General features: G+C 53.8%; 1 protein-coding gene across 3 annotated transcripts; it reads right to left on the bottom strand.

Annotated features, from left to right (window-relative positions):
- Window positions 1–87: 87 nt before the first annotated feature.
- On the bottom strand, window positions 88–21,237 carry PLEKHM1 (pleckstrin homology and RUN domain containing M1). 3 transcript variants are annotated; one of them, XM_062508070.1, is made up of 14 exons: window positions 21,221–21,237; window positions 20,440–20,549; window positions 19,405–19,561; window positions 16,107–16,188; window positions 14,379–14,626; window positions 12,400–13,035; window positions 10,855–11,206; window positions 8,450–8,684; window positions 7,128–8,033; window positions 5,462–5,607; window positions 5,098–5,291; window positions 4,594–4,657; window positions 4,009–4,166; window positions 88–843 (listed from the first exon to the last, which is right to left on the bottom strand). In XM_062508070.1, exons 4-14 carry the CDS (start codon window positions 16,146–16,148, stop codon window positions 720–722), a joined length of 3,105 nt encoding a protein of 1,034 aa, XP_062364054.1. In that variant the 5' UTR covers window positions 16,149–16,188; window positions 19,405–19,561; window positions 20,440–20,549; window positions 21,221–21,237; the 3' UTR covers window positions 88–719. The 3 variants fall into 3 exon arrangements, with proteins under 3 accessions (XP_062364054.1, XP_062364055.1, XP_062364056.1); XM_062508072.1 differs by lacking the exon at window positions 88–843 and adding an exon at window positions 2,433–2,935; XM_062508071.1 differs by lacking the exons at window positions 20,440–20,549; window positions 21,221–21,237 and adding an exon at window positions 20,286–20,311.
- Between the last annotated feature and the right edge of the window lie 474 nt (window positions 21,238–21,711).

The following is a 21,711-nucleotide window of genomic DNA, read 5'->3' as shown; positions in this document are numbered from 1 at the left end:
CCCACAGACACTGTGTCAGGTTCAAACTGTGATGTCTCACTGCAGAGAATCAAACTCACAAATCGCTTCTCTTGTTGTTAAATAGACTTTAATTATTCTTGCGTGGGGAGGGGTTAAAGGAAAATAAAACTTCTCCCGAGGATGAGCAGCAGCAAGCAGGGAGGAGCGGGCTGGCTCTCCCCGGCTCTTCCTGGAGGCCATGGCCCTGGCTGGGCTCTCTGAGCAGGAGATGCCTGGGCACCCACGGTCCCCCTGGGGTGTGCAGGTCCCTAAAGGCACAAGTGTCACTTTGTTCCCTCCCTGCATGGGCCCACCACCCAGAGCAGCCCAGTTGTGCAAAACCCCCATGTAAAAAAATACCAGTTTTCAGTATCCTAAAAAACTAGAGCTTTGATCAATGTCAGTTCTCCACACCCTTGATTGGAATTCGGGAATGACACCCTGAAGAGCTGCTGGGTTCCACTGGGAGGGTCATTGGCACCAGGAGGGTGATGGAGAACAGCACCTGGTTAGTGTGAAGGGAGATGGATTTTTCCAGCCTCCGTCTTTAGCCCTGGGTGGGCAGAAGGCCCCTGCATGGGGCAGGAGCACCCACCCCACATCGTCCCTATCCCCAGGGCAGGGCCAGGTGCAGGACAGGCTCTCAGGCAGGGAGGGGGGCTCTGCTCTGTCCCTCCTGCCAGCCCCATCCCAGGGGCAGTGTCGAGGTCAGTGCCAGGCTACAGGCTGGGCTCTGTGCAGGCCTCCAGCTGCCGCTGGTACCGCTGCCGCCGCTCGCAGCGCGGGCACGACAGGGCCCTGGCGTGGCAGTCCCGGTGGAAGACGGTTTTGCATTCACTGCACCTGGGAAAAGAAAGAAAAAACCAAACCCACCGTGTTGGTAATGTCAGCGCAAAGACCAAACTTCCCCCAGTGAAGCAGGGGACACTTCCCTGTCCTGGTGTGTTTTAAGCACTTGCTGAGCAGAGACGCAGCCCCAGCTTGGGAGGAACCTTGAGTACAGGAGCAGCAGCTGTGCACATGGAGCATCCACCTCAGCAGCAGCTTGGCCAGAAGGAGCATGGTGGGTGCTGCCAATGTGTGAGAGAGACCCGAATGAGGTTTGAGCCCTGCTCTCCCAGCACCGAGTACAGCTTCTAGGGTGTGACAACACCTCCTGCAACAATGAACCATGTGACACCAAACCCTGGACACTGACCCTTGTGACACTGATCCCTTGAAACTAATCTTGTGACAGCAACCCCTGACACTGTCCCTCTTCACCAATCCCTGTGACAGCATCGCTGTTGAGGACCCTCTGTTTGCCATGACTGGGGTGGGAGATGCGCACTCTGACAGCAGGACCTGCATGTGGGAGACTGTGAGGACAGTGGAACTGCAGGGAAGGGACAGGACGAGGGAGCTGTCCCTTAGCAGGTAGCTTCAGGCAGGTGTTGGAGGGCCCTGATCTGCCTCAGAAGCAGCAGGAATGTGACACCCTGCAAAGGACCCCAGCTCAGTCACCAGCAGAAACACCCCTGCTATGAGGGCTGAGGTCAATTTTTGGGTTGTGATCCCCAGCTTGTCAGTGGCAATAAAATGTGGCTCAGCCACATGCCAGCAGGGCAGCTGGATTTACCTTCACTGTGCAAATACCAGGTGCACAATCCATGTGTGAACAGCACAAAACACCTTAACTCCCTAAAGGATGTGTGGGACAGAGGCAGAGAAAAAAACCAGCAGTGCCAGGAAAGGGAGCACAGCATCACAGCTGGGGCCAAATGCTGCTCTAGAAAGGAGTTGCAAACCGTGAGGGGACTTGGGACAGGGAAAGGCTCATGCATGGACAGGCAGGATTTGGGATGGAAAATACAAATTTCCCCGGTGGAACACACTTCCACGTGGCCTCCCTGGATCAGCAGTGGTGGCAGATACTCCACAGCTGTGGGGTCATTTGAGAAGCTGGGTTTCATCCAGTGCAGTTCCGAGCGTGAAGTGGCATCTCCTGCCTCCACCTCCCCCCAAGCTGCAGGAGCAGGAGAGGGGCCTGTGCTGGCAGGGTCACTGTTTGAGGTATTGCAGACACATCCTGCAGCGAGTGCTGGTGTGACCCGGCAGCCCCAGGGCGGGCAGTGGGGCAGGAAGCCACGTTTAGCTCCCCGAGGATGTTGGCCGAGATGCTTTGCTACTGCACAACCTCCTCCATCAGGGTGAGAAAGAAAGACGTCAACAAACTTGGGAGCTTGGCTGCACGGGACATGAGACCTCCGGCCGGCTGCCTGCCAGCTCAGCCCTGCGTGCCAGCACTTTCCACAGCCTGGCTGCTCTTTTTCCAAAAATCAGCCTCCTGGGGATTGTGTTGTCCTCGATAATGAGCTCAGTGCTACCCCTGTGGAAGGGAGGGAAACTGAGCAGCGCTGCTCCTCCCCAAGGAAACATTTGCAGCCCTGGAACACACAGAGCACCCACGGATCCCGGTACCCTTAGTATTTTCTGCAGGTTCTGGGTGTAACTGCTCACTTTTAGGGACTGCCAGGCAAAGTGAGGCCATGCAGCCCATGAGCCTGTGAAATCTCTCTGCCAGCACTGTGCTCAATGCCAAATAGGCTAAGACGGCACAAGAGGAAATGGCCTCAAGTTGCCTCAGGGGAGGTTTAGGTTGGATATTATGGAAAATTTCTTCACTGAGAGTTTTCCAACTTTGGCAGAGGCTTCCCAGGAAAGTGGTGGAGTCCCCATCCCTGCAGAGATTTAAAAGCCATGTGCATGTGGCACCTGGAACCCTGGGTCAGTGGTGGCCTTGGCAGTGCTGGGGGAACTGGACTTAATGATCTTACAGGACTTTTCTAACCTGAATGATTCCACGAATCTATGACATAGCCATGGAGATGTGGATCTCTCCACCTACAATGGAGCAGGCTCCAGGGCTGGAAGGGTTTCACTTCTTCAGCAAACTCTGATGGTGGTGAAAAGAGGTGTAAGAGTTCCCCTCTAGCACACCCATCCTGATTCCAACTTCTGTCCAGCTGCTGCACCCCAACCCACAGCTGACCCCACCGCAGGATAGGTCCCTCTGCCTGTGAGGGATGGAAGCTCTGTGGGCAGGGGAAACCCCCAGTGAGAGCTAGTATCACCCCTCTCCTGCTGGGAACATCCTCAGCCTCTCCCAGCACATCCCACAGTGCTGCCCCCCATCCATCTCTGCTCCCAGAGAAGCTGTGGCTGCTCCATCCCTGGAAGTGTCCAAGGCCAGGCTGGACAGGACTTGGAAGGCGTCCCTGCCCATGGCAGGGGGTAGCACTGGATGGACTTCAGGGTCTCTCCAACCCAAACCATTTTAGCATTCTATGAAATCTATGTCTGTCCTTCCTTCCGTGGCTGTAGAGGGATGTAGGACAGTCCCACTGCTGCTTCCACTTCCCTCCTGCAGCCCCTGCAATGGGTCAGACTGACCCTGAGTCAGAGAGGCACTGGCCAGGTGAGCAAGTCAGGGACATGCAGAACCTTCCTCCTCCAGCTCCTTGGCTGCCCTAGTATCCAGTAAGCCCTTTGAAGGCTGGCAGCAAGGTGCTGGTGGCTCTGCATTCTCAGTCTGCAAAGCCATCTCTCTTGGTGACATCTTGGCTCTGTGAGGATGGTCTGCTCCTGCCTCAAACAACCCAAATTTGGTTTGGAGCATCCTGAAGCTGTTGGGTTCCATGAGGACACAGACATGAGGATGTGGGCTCTGTGAGGATGAGTTTCACAAGGATGGGGGAACCACAAGGTTGTGGCTCCCACAAGGACATGGGCACAATGAGGATGCAGCTCCCACGAGGAAATGGGCACCACAATACTGTTCAAATGGTTGAGGACATGGGAACCACAAGGTCATGGGTATCACGAGGATGCACAAGCACCTCAGAGCCATTTCCAATTCCCCACGTGCCTTGAAAGTGGGGGCAGAACTTAGGAGTTGGTTGGGGCTCCTGAAGTAAGCCAGGCTGTGCCCCTGGGTGTCCTGGCCACAGTGGGACAGGGATCACTCACCTGGTGGTAGTGTCAAACTCAAAGGGGAAGATGATGTTGCTGCTGTTGCAGATCTGGCAGATGAAGCCCCGCTGGGTGCACAGGTCGCAGCTGTAGATGTGGTGGGATGCAAACTGCAGCAGTGACTGCAGGAAGGTCTCGAAGACGCCATCGGCGATCTGGGAGATGCAGACGTCAGTGCTCCTGGAGCCTGGCCCCGGTGGGGTTTGCTGTTTCACACCCATGCTTTGGGCTCCACCTGAAGGCAGGGCTGTCCTCCAAAACAACCCCCACCCCACATGCCTTGGGTGCCATGGGACCCTGGATTGCTGAGAGCAGCACCCACAACCTGCCAGGATGGGGCTTCCAGTTTGGGAATCACTGAAAAACCCAGCTGTTGGGAACCTCCTGCTGAAGGAGCAGCATGTGGCATCCCCACAGACACCTGGGTGTTTTCACCTGGAAAACCACAACAACTGGGCCAAGGGGACTGGAGCAATCTGGTCTAGTGGGAGGTGAAACTGGATGGCAGAGGTGGGACTGGGTGGTCTTTGGGTTTTCCAACCCAAACCATTCTGTGATTCTATGATCATGCATAGCTCTCACCTGCCTCAGATCAGCCACACTGTATTTGTGGGGACACTCCAGGAGGTAATGCCTGTGATCAAGCCTGCAAAGAAGCACAGAGAGGAAGGGGGTAGATGGTCTCCACCACACCTCCAACAGCTTTGGAGCAAGGAGGAGCCTGGATAAAGCAGCCTCTCAAAGTGAATCACTGCAGAGCCCATTTTCACATCCCAAATCCTGCCACTGGAAATCATGTGAGAGCATTTCAAAGGGAGGGAAAAATGAAAATAAATATCTCATCTATTTTGCCAGGTGTTTCCTGTCCAGCCAGAAGCTTCTCGGCCAGGAAGGTGTTTCCTGAGTCACAGCTCATTGTGCTGACCCAGCCAACAGATGGATAACTCCTTAGAGCAGATGATATGGAGGGAAAAACAGCCTGAGCCTTGGCAGCACTGCTCCCTGCTCCCATGGTGAGTGAAGAGGGGGACCAGGAGACCACCAGGGCACCAAGAGAAGGGAGTATCACCCCAGCAGGGACCTCACCGCTTGCTGAGCTCCTTCAGGGCGCCGCTGCGGCACATGATGAGATAATCCCCCAGCAGCTTCAGCTGCTCCCGGCTGCGCAGGATCCGCCCCATCCTCTCCACGTGCTCGTAGAGGCTCTCGTTGACCAGCTTCAGATCGATCAGCGGCTGGTTTCGGATCTGCGTCAGGAACTTCAGGGCCTGCTTGCACACCTGGGGCACAGAGAGAGGGGTCAAGTGGACAGAGACCACAGAACAGCCCCAGAGCTTGGAGGGAGGTTTGGAGTGGGCACTTGCAGCCCAGGGAATGCCTAGATAGGTCTTCAGGAAGCAGATGCTGGAGCGTTTCCCTGCTCCCTGCACAGCCCCAGCCCAGGACTCACCCCTCGTTTGGTCAGGTCCCAGTTGTGGATGAGGCGGGAGGGGATCACAGTCTCCTCGTCCTGGTGGCAGCTGTCACAGTAGTAGAGCCCGGAGAAAGCACAGAGCTTGGGCCTGGCGAAGGAGAAGCCAATCTGGCGGGAGCAGCCTGTGGGAGCAGGGGGTGAGAGGGGACTGTGCTGTCCACAGTCTCTTCCCACCACTGCTGGGATGGGGAGAAGTTTTTGGCAGCATGGCATTGAACAATAAAGTTTTGGGAAAAGGGTAGAAACCAGCTAAAACACCTGTAGGATGTTCAGTGCAAGGCCTCCAGCCCCCTCCTCATGGATTTAAACCTATGATGGTTCAACAGTCGCTGCTTCACTGTTTCTCTATAAAAAGGAGGCTGAACTATCTGTGGACCCACTTTTATCCACCAAGTGGTTATTTTTTTTTTTTTTTAAGAAAAGTGAATTCTGGCAACATTCTAGTGGTTTAGGTAAGAAACTAAATCCCACTTGCTGTCCCATCACCTCCACAAGTAGCTTTGCACTATTTTGCCTTCACTCAGCCCTTTTCTGCTGCTGTCACAGGGTACCAAAACCTCATCTGTAAGGCATGAGATCAGGATGGATTAACCCAAAACAACCTTTATTATAGCAGTGGGGAACCCTCTCGGTTTCACTGCCCCATCCATTGCACTCTGGAATAGCTGGAGCTCATCCTCCCAAAATATTAATGGAGATTATATGTTGCTTTCTGAATTAATAAGAAAAAATAGCCTTTATTGCTCATTACTCTGAGATGGAAGGGAACACACTGGGTGTCAGGCTGGAAGGGGGTGAAAGCAGGGTAGACAGATCCCTAAAGAAAACCTACGTAGAAAAACTGGGAAATTGTCGTTTTGGCTTGTGGTTTCCAGCTGTGGGGAGGTGGAAGATGGAGGACAGAGCCTGGAAGGGAAGGCAGAGACCAAATAGACCAGAAAAAAAAATATTAAAAAAGGAGAGAGATTAAAAGAAAAATCTCAACCTGCTGGAGGGTACAAGAAATATAATTGAAGCAGGAGAGAAATCTGAAACTTAATTAACTTAGCAAGGTAAAGAGCAAATTACAGCTCCCGTGGAGGTCAGTGAAGGTGCCACCAAAATCTCCCCGCGTGCTGACAGGCATCAGGGGAAGGGTAAATTATTGTTTTGCAAAATCAGCCTGTCACACCCATGGCAATCCCTGCTCCTGTGCTGCCTTACTGGAAAAACTGCTCCAGATTGCACTTTCCCCACAGGCTGAGGCCTCAAAATGCCCAGGAAGATTGTCCTGAGCTTTCTGATCCACCTAAGGTTGCTTCAACCCCAGTTTCCCACTGTCTGTACCAAAAGCATCTTAAATGGGAGCCCAGTAACATCCCGGTTGGACTGGGGTGGAATTGGGACTCAGCATGGTGGGCTCACCCTGTGCCCATAGGACACCAAAGGTCCCCCTGACTGGGGACATGAAGACCCACCAAGGGGATCTTGTGCTGCTGGGATTCCTGGGAGAACACAGAAGCTGCAGCTGCTCCATCCCTGGGGGTGTCCAAGACCAGCTTGGACAAAGCTTGGAGCACTCTGGGGTAGTGGAAGTTGTCCCTGTACATGGCAGGATGGGCTTTAGGGTCCTTCCAACCCAAACAATTCCATGGTTCTGTACCTGCACAGATGAAGCTCTGTGAGTCCAGACCCTTCTCCATAGGGATGGCCACCAGGTACTGCAACAAGAAGCCATTTTCCTTCACAATGTTCTTAAGGATGACCTGGGAGTGCCCATCCAAGCTGCCCCCCAAGGTCAGTGCCTCCTCAGCGCTCTCCAGGTAGGACATGAGCACCTCTCGGACCAGCTCCCGCCACGAGGCTGCCTCTTCTGCATTCTCAGCCTGCAGCTTCAGCACAGCCTTGGAGGTGATCACTTTGAAGAAGGAGGGTCCCCCCAGGCTCGTGTCTGGAAGGATGTCCTGGATGGTCTCTATGCCGTAACTGTTGCTTAAAATTTTGTCATTGTTTCTGATTTTAAAGCACTTCAGAGTTTCTAGAGAAAGGGAAAAAATAAACGGGACCCAGGTTTTGTCCACATCCATGTACAGAACAGCTTCTTTGATTGCATCCAGCTCTGCTTCTGGAACTGGAGTCCAGTCCAAGCTGTACCCAGGCATGTCGCTGTACTGGAGAGCACTGGAATCGCCCTGGACAGGCTGGGCTTCACCTCCATTCTCGGAATACTCCAGAGTCTCCCAGTCCTCCTCCTCCAGCTGCGGCCGGCACTTGCGCAGCGCCTCGCGGATCCTGTCCAGCCAGTCCTCAGCCTCGTCCTGGGAAGGGGCTCGGAGGAAGAGCTTTTTCCCCAGGAAAACCAGCTCGAAGCGTCCATCAGAGTGGGTCAGGGCCAGGGACTCACAGCGCAGCAGGGAGTATGTCTCCACGCAGATCCGGTCCTCGTGGTCCAGGAAGAGCCGCAGCTCCAGTGGGGACAGCTCGCAGGAAAACTCCTTCCAAATCCCCATGGCTCCTCGCCGTTCCAGGCTGCCCAGCTTCAGCAGCCCACGGAAAGGGTTGGAAAGACCTGGGGCAAGAGATGGGTCAGTTTAAGTGAGAGAGGGGAAGCTAGTGGGGACAGAAAAGCCAAGAGGGGCTCAAAGCAAGCACCCCGAGGCATGGAGGGGTGAAAACCAGTGGTGATACATGGTGGGCTGGGGCAGGAACTTACAGGACCTTGGTCTCCATCACTGTCCCCCTGCATTTGGGCTTTAGGGCTGGGAGCAAGTAAAGGTGTCCCATGGGGTGGACAGACACTCTCCCACTGAAATGCTTCCCACCAGAGCTTCCCTGGGCTCAGCAATGCCTTGGGAAGCTGTTCCACTGCCTTCTGTAGCTCCCAGTGCTGCCATCAGCTCACACCAGGCCAAGGGCTCTCTTCAGCTAGCCCATCCCCACCTGAAGCAGCCCCCAAGCACGAGGGCAGCAGGAGGTAGCACATACCCATCTGTCTGCGGTGCACCACACTGAAGCCCTTCTGCTCCCGCTCCGGGGACATTTTGGGCTTCCCAGTGTCTGAGGATGGCACTGAGAGCATCTCCAAGTCCAGAGCACTGATGAGCCCCAGGGCTGGCTCCTTGCTGTCCCCCTCTGGCCTGAAGCCGTTGGTGTCAGCCATGCTTCTGCTGCTCTCTCCTGGGGAAGGTCTGTAGAAATCATCTTCTGAGATCCAGCTCTTCTGTTAAAAAAATGAAATATTCTGAATTATTAAACTCATCAAACATCCTGTGCCCCTCAAACACACACATCTACAGCAACCCCTCCTCAGGGGCTGCTCCTACACAGTCCAAATCCCAGGCACTGATGTGTGGATTTAATGGAAGACGTCCCTGCTCATGGCAGGAGGTTGGGAATGAGATGAGTCTTGAGGTCCCTTCCTCCCCAAACCATTCCACGACTGTCTGATTTTCCACTGGCCATTCCCAGGTGGATGGCTCTCCTGCTCCCTCCAGTCAGAGAATGATCTATGGAACTGTGTCAACAGCTGAAAAATACTGGGACTGTATTCTGGTGAGATAATAAAGTGCAAAATCAATCTGTTCTCTCCCCCTGAAAACAGTGTGGGAGGAGAGCACCTTCCCTGCAGTGACCACAGGTCCATGGAGTTTTACTGATGGGGGTGAAATTCCAGCCCTGCCATGGAAAGGCACAAACTGGAACAGCAGCACCATGAAGAACAGAGATGGGGAGAGGCACAGAGATGTCCAGGGTGAAATAGAGACCTGTGGCTCACAAGATGATGCTACAGGGACATGGGCTGTGCAGGGGAAAAATAAAGCAGGGAAAGCAGAACCCTTTGTCTCAGCATGCACCAGGAGCTGAAAAAAAATGTGGCTGTAGCTTCTCCATGAGCTTTTCTGGCTACAAGAATCCCAGAATCATTAAGGGAGAAAAGCCCTTCGGGTCCCACCTGTGCCCAATCCCCACCTTGGCAGCCAGACCAGGGCACTGGGTGCCATGTCCAGGCATTCCTTGGACACCTCCAGGGATGGGGACTCCACTACCTCCCTGGACACCCCCTTTCAATGCCTGACCACCCTTTCAGTGAAGAAATTCCTCCTGAAAGGAGCAAGGTTATGGGACAAGGTCCCTGAGCAAACACGAGGAGGAAAAAACAACCCAGCTCAGTGCCCTGGCACAAGGGAGCAGCATTCCTAGACCCTTCCGGAGCTGCATCCCAACAGGAATGTCCTTTCAACTCCCCTCCGCAGCCTTACAAGAGCATTTCATTTTGAGTAACAACCGAAGTGACAGCAGAAGAGCTGTCACCACCCTGCAGGGAGGATCATGGGTGGCGGCTCCTGCATTACTCCTGGGGCAGGAACGCAGGTTGCTCCATGAGTCATGGAGAGCAGGGGGAATTTCCTGTTGACACAGTATGTTATACATAGATTAGGTCAAACTGGCTCTGGGCCACGAGGAAGCAGCGGAAATGGGATAAGCGGGAGGGAACTGAGAGGAGCAGAGCGCAAAAGGAGAAATGGTCTGGGGGGTGTGGGGTATATCCTACCCTCACCAGCATGGGAAGGATGGGAACCAGCATGGAAACAATGGGAATCAGGATGGAACAGTCAGTAACAAATTAGACAGAGGACAGGGCTGTTCAAAGAATTTCCTAAAAGCAGAAGCCAGTGGATGTGGATCATCGCCCAGCAGCAGCAGGGGAAATCCGCTGCTGCTCAACACCAGCACCCGGGAATGCCATCCCACTCTGGGAACAGATGTGCTGCAGGAGGTTTTTCCCGCTGGGAAACCAGTTTGTTTCCTGTCCAGTCAACCCTTTTCCGTCTTCAGTCCCCATGAGAACCTTGACTCTGGGGCTGTTTTATCACTTGCACACAGCCCACAGCCAGATTTGTGCGAGAGCTCACCCCTCTCCAGATAGCCCTAACAAACCCAAAACTTCCTGCTGCAGCTGCTCCTGAGAGGGATGACTGACAGGCCCGGCAGGGCTACAAAAGCTTTGGTGCCTCTTTCACCAGGGAATACAGACTTCGATCCAGTTTCTCCTGAAACAGTTGCATGGCCACAGCTCCATGGGGTGGGAATCATCACTGATAACCAAGTGGGAGCAGCATGGAAGATGGGAGGTTGGACAAATCTATACATTGAAGTGTCCAAGGCCAGGCTGGATGGGGCTTGGAGCAACTTGGTCTAGCAGAAAGTGTCCCTGCCAATGGCAGAAGGGTGGAACTGAGTGGACTTTAAGGTCCCTTCCAACCCAAACCATTGTGGGATTCCCCGATTCTAGAAAAGCAGTGCCTATTGAAACTATCCCCAGTTTTATTTCCCTTTAGCACCGGGTACCAAGGCAAGGAGATGGGAAGGGAGGGAGCTGTAGCACCTACCGGACACGCCAGCAGGGGAGAGAGCAGGTGCTGGGCTGTGGGGCTGTAGACAGCCTGGCTCCCCTCGCTGCCACCGCTCTCTGCTCTGCCCAGACCATCCTGAGGGGCTGGAATTCCAGACCTGCTGCCAGCATCTCCATCCCCATGGCCAGGGGACACAGGATCTCCTGTCCAAGCAGAGATGTCAGTGCTGGGGGGAGGCTCCTGGTGTGTTCCGTGGGTTGGTGCCGGGCAGGCAGGCGATACTGGGGGGCCCGGGGGAGGCTGGGGGGAGCAGCCCAGCATGCTGGGGAGCAGCTGTCCCTCCGGAGTGTCTGGGCTTGGCCTGGCCTTGCTGAACTCAGACAACACCCTTGAAATAGAAAAGTGATCAGTTTGAAGGCAGCTCAATAACCAAAACCTATAAACTCATCCCTCCCAGCTATTGGAAATTTTAACCATGTAAAAAGGTTCACTGTCGCTGCTGGCCTCTATGAGACGGCAGCATGGTGTGGCTGGAAAATCCCAGCGATGCCAGCAGAAAAATGTGGGATTTGTGCCCCACAGAGCAGCGCCAGCCCCACAGCACAGAACAGGACCCTGCCTGTGAAGGGAGGATTTCCAAATTATTCCCATTAATGTGATTTAATTTGGTGGATGGAGGGACAGCACTGGGTGGTCCCCACAGCCCCAGCCCCATGTACAGCTCCTGGATGTGAATCCAGCCTTGGGCTATATGCCAAATTCCAACTGTTTTCATTAATGAGCAATTAACAGTGGAGCTGGCCAGAAGATTGGCTGTTCCTGTGGTCCCACTCCACTGCCAGCCCAAGATTAAAACTCAAAGGAGCATCTCCACCAGGAGTTTAATCCAATCAAGGCAGGCTCTTCCAGGATCATTGGAAGATGCAAAATCCTGGAAGTAGGAAATGATGCTGTTATAGACGGGAAAGCACAGTCTGCAGATCCTACTCTTCCTGAAGACTGGGAAGAGGGATCACCCTGATCTCGGCTCCCTCAGAGTCACACTCTAAAGGTGACAGGCAAAATATTTACAGATTACTCAGAGCTTATACAACCTTGGAAATCTTTGTGCTGGATGCTTGGCAGGAATAAATCATAAGCATGACAAACCAACAACCTCCCTCTCTGAATGATCTGTTGAAGTTGCAAATTGCAACCCTTCCCTGTGAACAAACTCATTTCTTTCCCCCTGTGAGAAGCCCTGGAGCATCCCCCAGTGTATGCCAGGAAGATGTGACATTCTTGAAACCAGGGAGCAGCATTTTTCTGACGTTTCTGCCCTGGTAAAGAGGACACACACACACACACGCACACGCACACACATACACACTTCAGTGGCCATGAGGTCATTTGCAGTGGCAGCAGGGTCTCAACAAGCCGCGCCCAACGGTTCGTGAAAAGAACAAAGGCTCCTTCCAGAAGGGAAAAAGAGCTTGTTAAACGCAAACAGGGAAAAAGAATTCCTGCTTATAGAGAGAAAATAACGAGAGCCCAGAGAGTGTCAGAAATTCCTTCGGAGACAAGATGTGGGGAGAGACTCACTCCTGCAGGGACCTGTCCAGGTCCTCGGCAGTGGCCGTGCCCAGGTCGGAGTCGCAGGACAGCGGCTCCTCGCCATGCTCGGGGCTGCGGGCGCAGGGTGCCGTGGGGAGGCTGTCAGAGCCCAGGCTGGACGAGAGCTGGGACGAGCTCGTGGTGTTCAGGCTCAGCGAGGATGATGTGAGCTTGATCTTTGTGCTGGCTTTGCTGATGGGCAGCACAGGGGCTTGGATCTCAATCTCATCAGATCCTGAGGACTGGGAGATGGAGCCCAGTGATGCTTTTCTGCAGGGTTCAGAGGCTGAGAACGTGAGGGGCTCCAGCAGCTCAGACATGGGACACAGACCCGACAGGGACAGTGGGGTAATGGTCCACTCATTCAGAACTGCTGACTTGTAGGAGAGCTCAAAGGTTAAGGACGATAAACCCTGCAAGTAACAGAGGAGAAACTCGCACTCCTCAGTGTCCAGGAGCAGAGCTGGGGCTTGGTAGTACTCGTGCAGCCGGGTCCGGTCCCGCAGCAGCAGTTTCAGGTAACACTCCATGAGGCTGTCATTCAGTGCCAGCCGCAGCCAGGCCCGGCAGCGTCCCACATCCGTGTTGATAAACATCAGTTGTTCCAGCTCTGAGACAATATTTCTGGGAAAAGAGGAAAAAAAACAGAACAGGAGTGAGCAGCTCTGTTTTGGTCCATCACAGGGTACAGGAGGGCCAGAGCCTTCATCAGACACTGCCCAACCTGCTCTGCTACAAGGAGTTCAATAGTTGATAAAACTGTCTGCGGAAAATCTCTTCTTCATGGGAAGTGCGGTCTTCCACGGAGGGAGATGGCTCCTGAATGGCCCAAACTAAATACGTTGGTAAGGACTCCAGGCACCTCTGCGGTGCCTCTGGCTGACCCTCCTCTCTCTGACTGGAGCATCTCCCACCCATTGCTTGCACTGGGCGAGGATGCAGAGGGGAGAATTCCTGCTGCCCTTGTGTATTTTTAGGATTTATGTTGGCTGGATCCTCCTTGGTGACAACCACATATTTAAATTCTCACTTCAAATTTAAAAGAAGTCACAACACAGCAAAAACTGTTGTGGTAGCCCTAAAAAACAACCTGGCTGGGGTTGAGCTCAAGTAATGCCAAACTCCTGCATTCAGCTGTTCTTCCCTAAAATCCAACAGCGACACCACGCTCCCTGATTCCTCCCTGCTCCCAACTCACTGCACACACCTCAAAAACCAGAGCAAAAGTTTTGTAAGAATTCTGTTCTTATCTGTCTCTCAAGACAGAAGAAAAAATCTTCAAAGGGCACAAAAATATCCCCCATAGAATCTGAAAGAGTTATTTTCATCTGCTCTTTCATAATTCAGGAGTCGGTGACGGAGCTGGATGAGGCTTTCAGAACAATTTGTGTGTGGCCTGTTATTTACTTTGTGTGAACTTGACTTAGGGAGTGCCTTAGAAAACCCCAGTAAACAGTGATTGCTCAGGAGAGACCTCCTTAAAGGCTGGCTGGGACATGGGGAAACGAGGCCAACCAGTCCCACCAGACCAGGAGAGAGCCCAGATCCCTGTGAATAAGCAGCCACTGCTGGAGACCAGTGTGGCCACTGAGGTTCCACTGGGCCCAGAAATCCAGCCTGACATCCAAAAATAAACAAATAAGAAAGAGGTGTGCCTTCAGTTTCAATCCTCAACTTTTTGGGGACATCAGCTCACCTCCAGCACATACTGAGCAGGGATGTGGGGGCTTAACCCCTCTTGGCACTGCAGGGGCTTCACTCTGTTACCTCTATCTCCCAGGGTCCTGTGCAGCCCCCCAAAGTCCTGTAAGAGCATCCTTCCCTGCAGCTGAGCGGACTGAGCACAGAGATGGGTTAGAGACACATCTATCCATGGAGCCATCCTCCTTGTTCCTTGAATCTGATGGCACCAAAAGAAGGAATAAACCTGAGAGTGTGAACACCTATCAGCAGCAAAAGCCACTCACCGATGTGTGATGCTCTTCAGCAGGCCCCAAAAGACTGGCTGGGGAAGGGGGCCCCGACTCCCTGATTTCTTCCCTTTCCCCCCAGTCTCTGCCTTGATGTGCTTTGACTTGAGCCCATGCACAAACACAGCTTCCAGGGTGCTGCAGAGTGTGTTGGCATTGCTGTCATCGCTGGTGACCACGGTGTCTGAGCTCACATACTGCTTCTGTAGAGCCTTGATGGCATTCACCAGTTGCTTCCTGATCAGCTGCAACACAGGAGGTGCAGGTTTAGATTATAAAAGTGAAAATATTAGGAAGGATTAAATGTAAAAGAGCTCAAGAACAGTACTGCTTATCCACAGTGAAGCACCACGTGACTCCTGCCTCATCCTCACCCTTTGGAGCAGCTGAACCAGTCAAGCTGGGGACTCATATTCCTGGCATCAGGCTTGTTTTGTTATAAAAATAATAATTTATGCAATTTTAGCCAGTGCTCTGGAACTGGGGTTGCCTTTAGCATGTGTGGTGCTTCCTCTGCAGATGCGAAATGGCTTAAGGGGATGAGGAAAAAAGAAATAGGTTCTTTCTAGTCACTCTCTCGGGGGAAATATGAGGATTAAGTGTGGGTGAGAAAGGAGAAACTCAGAGGAGGGAATGGATCCCCTGATCTCGTGCAGGTCAGCCCAAGCAGCATGTGACATGGGGCCCGTCAGCACAAATCAAAGTCATCGACCTCAGCGGCTGTGCTGGGTAAACACTCAGTGCACAGACCCCAAAACAGCGGGATTTCGAAGGACACTGGGGTTCTGCTGCTGTCGTTGGAGAGACTCAATGGGTTCTGAAGCTGGGACATGGGAATTTTGCCTTCCAGCAGCTTTACTTCCTCTTCCACCAGCTGAAAGCAGCGAGTTTGCTGAATTTAACAATTTCATGCCAGTGGAGAAGATTTTTACTAAAGCAGCTGAGCCTGGATACCTCAACCAATCTTATTTTAAATCAATGTTGTGTTTCTCAGCAGGCGCTTGGAAAACACCACAAATTCCTCCTCAGGAACCAATCAAACAATCAATGTTTCAGCAACACACAGCATTTCCAGCAAATGCTGCATGTTCCCTGAGCAGGGCTCTGCAGATTTTGACTCCAGCCTGTGTTGGCTGCACAAACCCATATTAAATTTCCAGCCTGGGATATTTTTTTCAGCATCTAAATAAGATTCTCAGCAGCTGTAGCTCAAGGACAACAGCCAGGGGAGTGTGTCCCTTATTTGGGGTGCTGTTTTCCAGCTTTTTCAGCTGCCCCTCAGGTCTGCTGCTGCATGGAAAGAACACTGAGGGCTGAGAAGAATAAAGAGTGCAGACAATTTTATCAGTCACACATGGATTCATCCATAGAATGGATAAAACACTTGGGTTTTCTGTTGATGTTGAACTCTGCTTGTTCAATGTGTTTAGACTCCCAAAGTTGGGTGATGAAACCACAAATTGAGGGGGACAATATTCCTTCATCCAGGTATCAGAGCTGAGCACCTTCCCTGCCCCACATGAGGTCTTGCAAATGCCAAGCTGTGATTTAACCCCTTATTTCCTTTAATCCCCCAACGCAGACAATCCAGATTGGATCCCTTTCCAATCCCAATATAAACCATCCTAATCCCAGCTAGCAGCACCCACAAGTCCTACCTGTCCTCAGCAGTGCCTGGAGTTCCACTGGGAACTGTCTGGGGAGCACTGGGGGGGTCTGGCTCACCTGGATTGCTTCCTTGGGGTCCTCGAGGTGGCTGGAATGCATCTCTGCTGCTGCCACTACCTGTGCTGGCTTCACATGTCACCTGTGGGACAAGGAAGGCATGGCTGAGCACCCAGGGGTTCCACCCCATTCACCTGCCAGGGTAAGGGCTCCTGGTTCCCCCCAAAAGGGATGGATCCTGCCCTGAGGAATTCTGCAGGTGCTCATGGCCAGGACACTGGGATGTGAGCTGGGAGTGACTGACATGGAAAGGTACTGTGATTCCTGGGGACAATGCCTGGGGACGCTTCCCAGGGATCAGGAGAGTTTCAGGCAAAACAGAGCACAACCAAGAGAGCAGGAGGGAGTAATGAACCCTGGTGAGGGGGAGCTGCCAGGCAGGTCTGGCCAGCAGTGCCACAGGCATGGCTGCGGACTCCCCACCTTGTTCCTATGTCACCCAGAATACCTAAGCCTGGAAAAGGCACCCAAAAACCAAATAGGAGTGGCATTAGGTAGCCTGGACACAGGGTGTCACTCCTTAGCAGGGCCTGAGGGTAGGTGACAGCAGTTCAGCTCTCTGTCACATGCCAGAGGAGTGATGCTGCTCCAAACCCAGCTGGGACAGACCCTATCAACACAGTGGTATCTGGGGAGATGGGAAAAGAATCATGGAATGCCAGGATGGTTTGGGTTGGAAAGGACTTTAAGAAGCCCACCCAGTTTCACTCACTGCCATGGCAGGGACACATTCCACCATCCCAGGCTGTTCCAAGCCTGTCCAACCGGACTTTGGACACGTCCAGGGATCCAGGGACAGCCACAGCTTCTCTGGGCACCCTGTGCCAGGGCCTCCTCATCTTCACAGGAGGAATTTCTCCCCAGTATCCAATCTGAAATCTCCATTTCTAGTTTAAACCCCTTCTCCTTTATCATGTCACTGACTGCCCAGGTAAAGTCCTTCTCCACATTTTTTAAAAGCCCCTCTAAATACTGGAAGGCTTCTGGTACCCCGTGAGGCAGATGAACTCCAGCATCTCCCCATGCAGCTGGGTGCCAGGGCTGCTCTGCTGCTTTGGTGGAAGACAGAGAAAAAATTGTGCCCTCCTGTTATGGAAAACCCTGCAAAAACCTGATCCAGGCAGTCTGGGCAGCCTGGCCAGGTCACCTGCCACTGCAGGGACAACAAGGGACCTTTGACTTTTGACTCTTGGCTTCCTGCCCTGCTCCTCCCTCAGAGCCATCTGCAAAATCCAGCTGTGCCTGGAGCCTCTGAGCAGAACACGTGGTGTCAGAAAGACATCCATGGCACAGCTGGATCCGTCTCCAAATACAGCTGGAACCCTCACCTCACACACCTGGATCCCTCACCCCACGCGGCAGGGCCTGGTATGAAAAGGGGTCTGAGAACTAACTGCTCCAGCACCTGCTACTGCACAAGCTTCATAAGGATATGAGAGACTGGAGAAGGAATTTATTTATAGAATCCTACAACAGTTTGGGCTGGAAGGAACCTTAAGGACCAGCAAGTCCCACCCCCTACATGGGCAGGGACACCTTCCAGTATACCAGGCTGCTCCAAGTCCCAATGTCCAACCTGGCCTTGGATACTTCCAGGGATCCAGGGACAGCCACAGCTGCTCTCACCATCCTCACAGGGAAGAGTTTCTTCCTAATATCCAATCTAATCCTCTCCTCTGTCAGTCTGAAACCATTCCACCTTGTCCTATTGAACAATTCACTTAAGCTGGAATCACTTGCCATCCAAATGGAGAAGGAGAGCCCAGCTGTTTGCCACAGGGTTAGATCTTCCTCCTGCAGAAAACAGGCTTGGAATCTACTGATGTCTCAGACTTTATTTCCAAGCCAACACAATATCCCCAGAGCTTTCTCTGAACAGAGCTGACAGCACCAACCTGCCCCTCCCCTGCCAAGCCGGAGACAGAACCATGGTTAGCTGAGCAGTTCCTACATGGCCACAGCCAATCCTAAAGGCAGCACTCTCCAAATCAGGAGCAGTTTAAACCCAGAGTGACCCAAATCTGCAGTGGCCCAAACCCAGAGCAGCTCAAGCCTGCAGCAGTCCAAATCCAGACATCCCACACCTGGAAACATTCCAGACCCAGAGCATCCTGTGCAGGTACCACAGCAGCTGGCCCTGCTGAGAGCAGGACAAGACCCTTGGGGCCAGACCCAGGACAGACACTTAGTGTGTCCAGGGTTCACAGACAATTTCAGAGAAAATGAAACTGGTTTTGCTGTGGCTTGTCATAAGATTTCCTCTCCCTGTGTTGCAACACAGAAATGGGGGAGCACAGGAAAGTTAACCTCTGGTTCAGGGGCTGCTGGGGTGCCTCGGGGAGTGAGGGGCCCCTGAAGTGTCAGCACTGGTTGACAAGGGAGCCACCCCCATTTCTGCTTTCCACCCAGGATGTTTCAGCTCCTCAGGGCTGGGCAGCCTCTGCTCCACTCCCCACCACCTCTGCTACACCCTGAGGACAAGAGGCACATCCCCCCTGAGACAATGAAAGTGGGAGACCCAAGGATGGGAGAGTAAAGGGTGGGAAATCCAAGAGTGAGAGGTGTAGGATAAGACTCAAGGGTGAGAGACCTGAGGGAGATCTGAGAGTGAGACCCGAGGGTGTGAGACTCAAGAAGGGGCACAGGATGGCATTTCTCAAGCCCAGGGAAGAAGCACAGGTGTTGCAGCTCCAGGAGCACCCTGGAGTCCTGAGCTGGTCACTGGGAAAGGGGTGACAGCAGAGGTTTTTCAAAGACTTCATCTAAGTTTTACAAAGACACAGACTAAGTCTTACAAAGTGAGAGTTATTCCCCCAAAACTCTCCTTTGCCAGCATCACCTCTCCCAGAGCCTGCAGGTGGCGAGAGCTGAGGACAACCTGCCACCTTCACCACAGGACTCTCCACTCCCACCATGACCAGTCTAACCAGTTTGTTCCAGCGCCATGAATCCACATGGCACCTTCTGTAGGACAGCATTTTCCTGAATAACAAGTGCAAGGAAGCAGTTCTGAGGAGGATTTCACCAAACAAAATCTTAGGTGGAACACAGGGAGCCCTAACAGTGGGTCTAGAAAGACCTAGAGAACTCTGGAGCACTTCCAGGCAGAAAGCCATAACTGTTCCTTGTGATCTTGGAAGATAAGAGATGGGATGGATGTGCAGACACAGAGACAAGCACAGCTACAGCACAGAAAACCCACCAGGTTTCCCAGCAGTCACCACCCCAGAGGCTCCCTGGATGAAACAGGGAAAGGCAAACAGACGAGGAACAACTCCAGGCAGGGAGTCTGACCTACCCAGGAGAAGAGTCACGGTGCGAGGGCAGAGCTGCTGATTTCCCAAACTGCTGCAAACCAGCCAGATTCTTTGGGAACAGCTGGAATCAAGGCTCATGCCAGCAGAGCAGAGCCCCTGTCCCAAAGTCTGGCTCTTCGGTCTCCCAAGAACGACGCTCTGCAAGTTATAAATAAACAGCAGGTCACTGCCTGTGCTCTGGGATGGAAAACAACAGCCCACGATGGCAGCGTGAGCGGTGACTCAAGGCCTGGACACAGAGCCAGTCATTTTCCAAGCACGAGTGCTGTGCCAATCACCCTCCGCCCTGGGGACATGGGGGCTCTGGTAGCACAGTGAGTCCAAGGGCTGCTGGGGGGACAGCCCTCTCCTCCCACACAGCTCCTGCTTTCCACTCAGAGACAAGTGCAAGCTGGGCCCAGAGACAGCCCAGGAGAAGGAAAGTCAGTGGCATGGCATGGGGATTGTCTGGCTAGGAGGACAAAATGCCTGGGAACAGCTCCATGAGGGTTAGGACAGGACAGAGCCCCAGCAGGACCCTCATGGTCCAGCTTTGGTTGGAGAGCTAGGACTGAGTCCCAGCAGGACCCAACATGGTCCTTCCTTGTGCCCAGCCTGAGGTAGCAGTGCTATGATTCCCACAGCAGGAACACAGTCACGGAGTGAGGAATGGGACCATCACACCACCCTTGTCCCTATTTGTCACAGCTGACAAACCTGGTGGTGGCTGGAGAAGTGTCACGGCCCATGCACCCATCCAGCTTCTGCCCTGCAGGGGCCCAGGAGCAACCAGGGCAGGAAGAGCAGCCACTGAGCTCCCAGCCTCACTGGTGAGACTGTGCTTCCCAACACTCCCAACTGGGAATTTCCTTCAGCCTATTACCTGCTCCTGCACCAGGCTACAATTTGCTGGAGCTGCAGGGAGAGCTGGGGTTATTTTTCCACAGTGCTGCAGCCACTGGAGCCACCACGCAGAGGCCAAGCAGGCTGTGAAAGCCCCAGCGTGTTGAGGCAAGATATTCCCAGGTTTCTATTACCAGTTTTTGTGTTGCTTTGGATTGCCAGCACTGGAATTTCCCTGTGGATGTTCCTGATGCCATCCAGCTGGGTGGGCAGCTCGCATCCCTTGGCAGTGGGGTGGCCTTGGCTGCGAGGAAGGCAGGCAGTGAGGAAATAGCTTTTTAATCTCTGCATTTTACACAACAATTACCAGGGGCTTGTTTGCAACTGCTCATTTTATATGAGAAAATGTGGTTTATTGAGAATGTAACACATGATATATCAGGGGAAGCTCTAGGTCCCACAGGTGCTGGGATCTCCGGCTGGTGGGAGGAACAGGCCGAGAGATTTGGGGTGTCATCACTGGTGGGAGTGCATTGAGGACCAGACACCAGCCGCCAGTGGGGCCCCTTGGAAAGGCACATCTGACCCGCTGCCCCCCGCATGGGGACACGGAGAGAAGTGAGAGGCCAAGGCTGCTGGCTGGGCAGTGCAGCCCGTGCCGGGGACTGCGGGGGATGGCTGTGGGGGCATCCGGGTGGCGGGGAAGCCAGCAGGGCCTGTCCGGCCGTGAGGAGCTGGGGGTGCAGGGCTCGCTTGCAACACCCTGCACTCCCTGCCAGACCCCATGACTCGCACCCCGGCTGACCCCAGCACCCCAAGACCCGCACGCCGGCTGACCCCGGCACCCCGCACCCCTCGCTAGACCCCGTCACTCTGCAACCCCCAGCACCCCACGGCCTTCACCCCGCACCCCCCGGCCCCCCTCACCTCACACCTCCTGTCAGGCCCGGCACACCCCTACCCCCCCCCGCTCACCGGCTCCGCGGCTCCGGCCGGGAAACCCGGAAGTAGCTGGAAGGCGCACGCCCCACCCTTCTTACGTCGTCAACGGGGCGGGACCGACAGGGCCAGGTCACGCCCCGCGGGCGCCGCGGGGAGCCGCGCGCGGGTCCTAGACCGGCACGGACACAGCTGGACACACACACTGACACACAGCTGGACACATACATGGACACACAGCTGGACACACATGGACACACACACATGGACACACATGGACACACACATGGACACACACACATGGACACACAGCTGGACACACATGGACACACACACATGGACACACATGGACACACACATGGACACACACACATGGACACACAGCTGGACACACATAAACAGACATTTGGATACACATGGACCCTGCCACATGCACAGGGTGCCCCCAGGATGTCATGGCCCTGGGAAGGCTGCGGCTCTGGAGCCTGGCTGCAGTGACTGCTTGGGACACCCCAGTCCCAGTCCCC

Source organism: Cinclus cinclus, chromosome 24 (genome assembly GCF_963662255.1).
Source record: "Cinclus cinclus chromosome 24, bCinCin1.1, whole genome shotgun sequence".
Lineage (NCBI taxonomy): Eukaryota > Metazoa > Chordata > Aves > Passeriformes > Cinclidae > Cinclus > Cinclus cinclus.
The sequence above is the reverse complement of the archived record's forward strand: the minus strand, read 5'-3'. Positions and strand labels throughout refer to the sequence as shown.

What these genes read in the sequence shown, in the direction of transcription:
- PLEKHM1 (XM_062508070.1), bottom strand. Translation starts at nt 16,148, where the DNA reads ATGCATTCCAGCCACCTCGAGGACCCCAAGGAAGCAATCCAG. An exon ending in CTCCCCTGCTGGCGTGTCCG is followed by an intron (nt 8,685 to 10,854) that starts GTAGGTGCTACA and finishes TTTTTTTAACAG; the next exon opens with AAGAGCTGGATCTCAGAAGA. An exon ending in GGTGCACCGCAGACAGATGG is followed by an intron (nt 8,034 to 8,449) that starts GTATGTGCTACC and finishes CTCTTGCCCCAG; the next exon opens with GTCTTTCCAACCCTTTCCGT.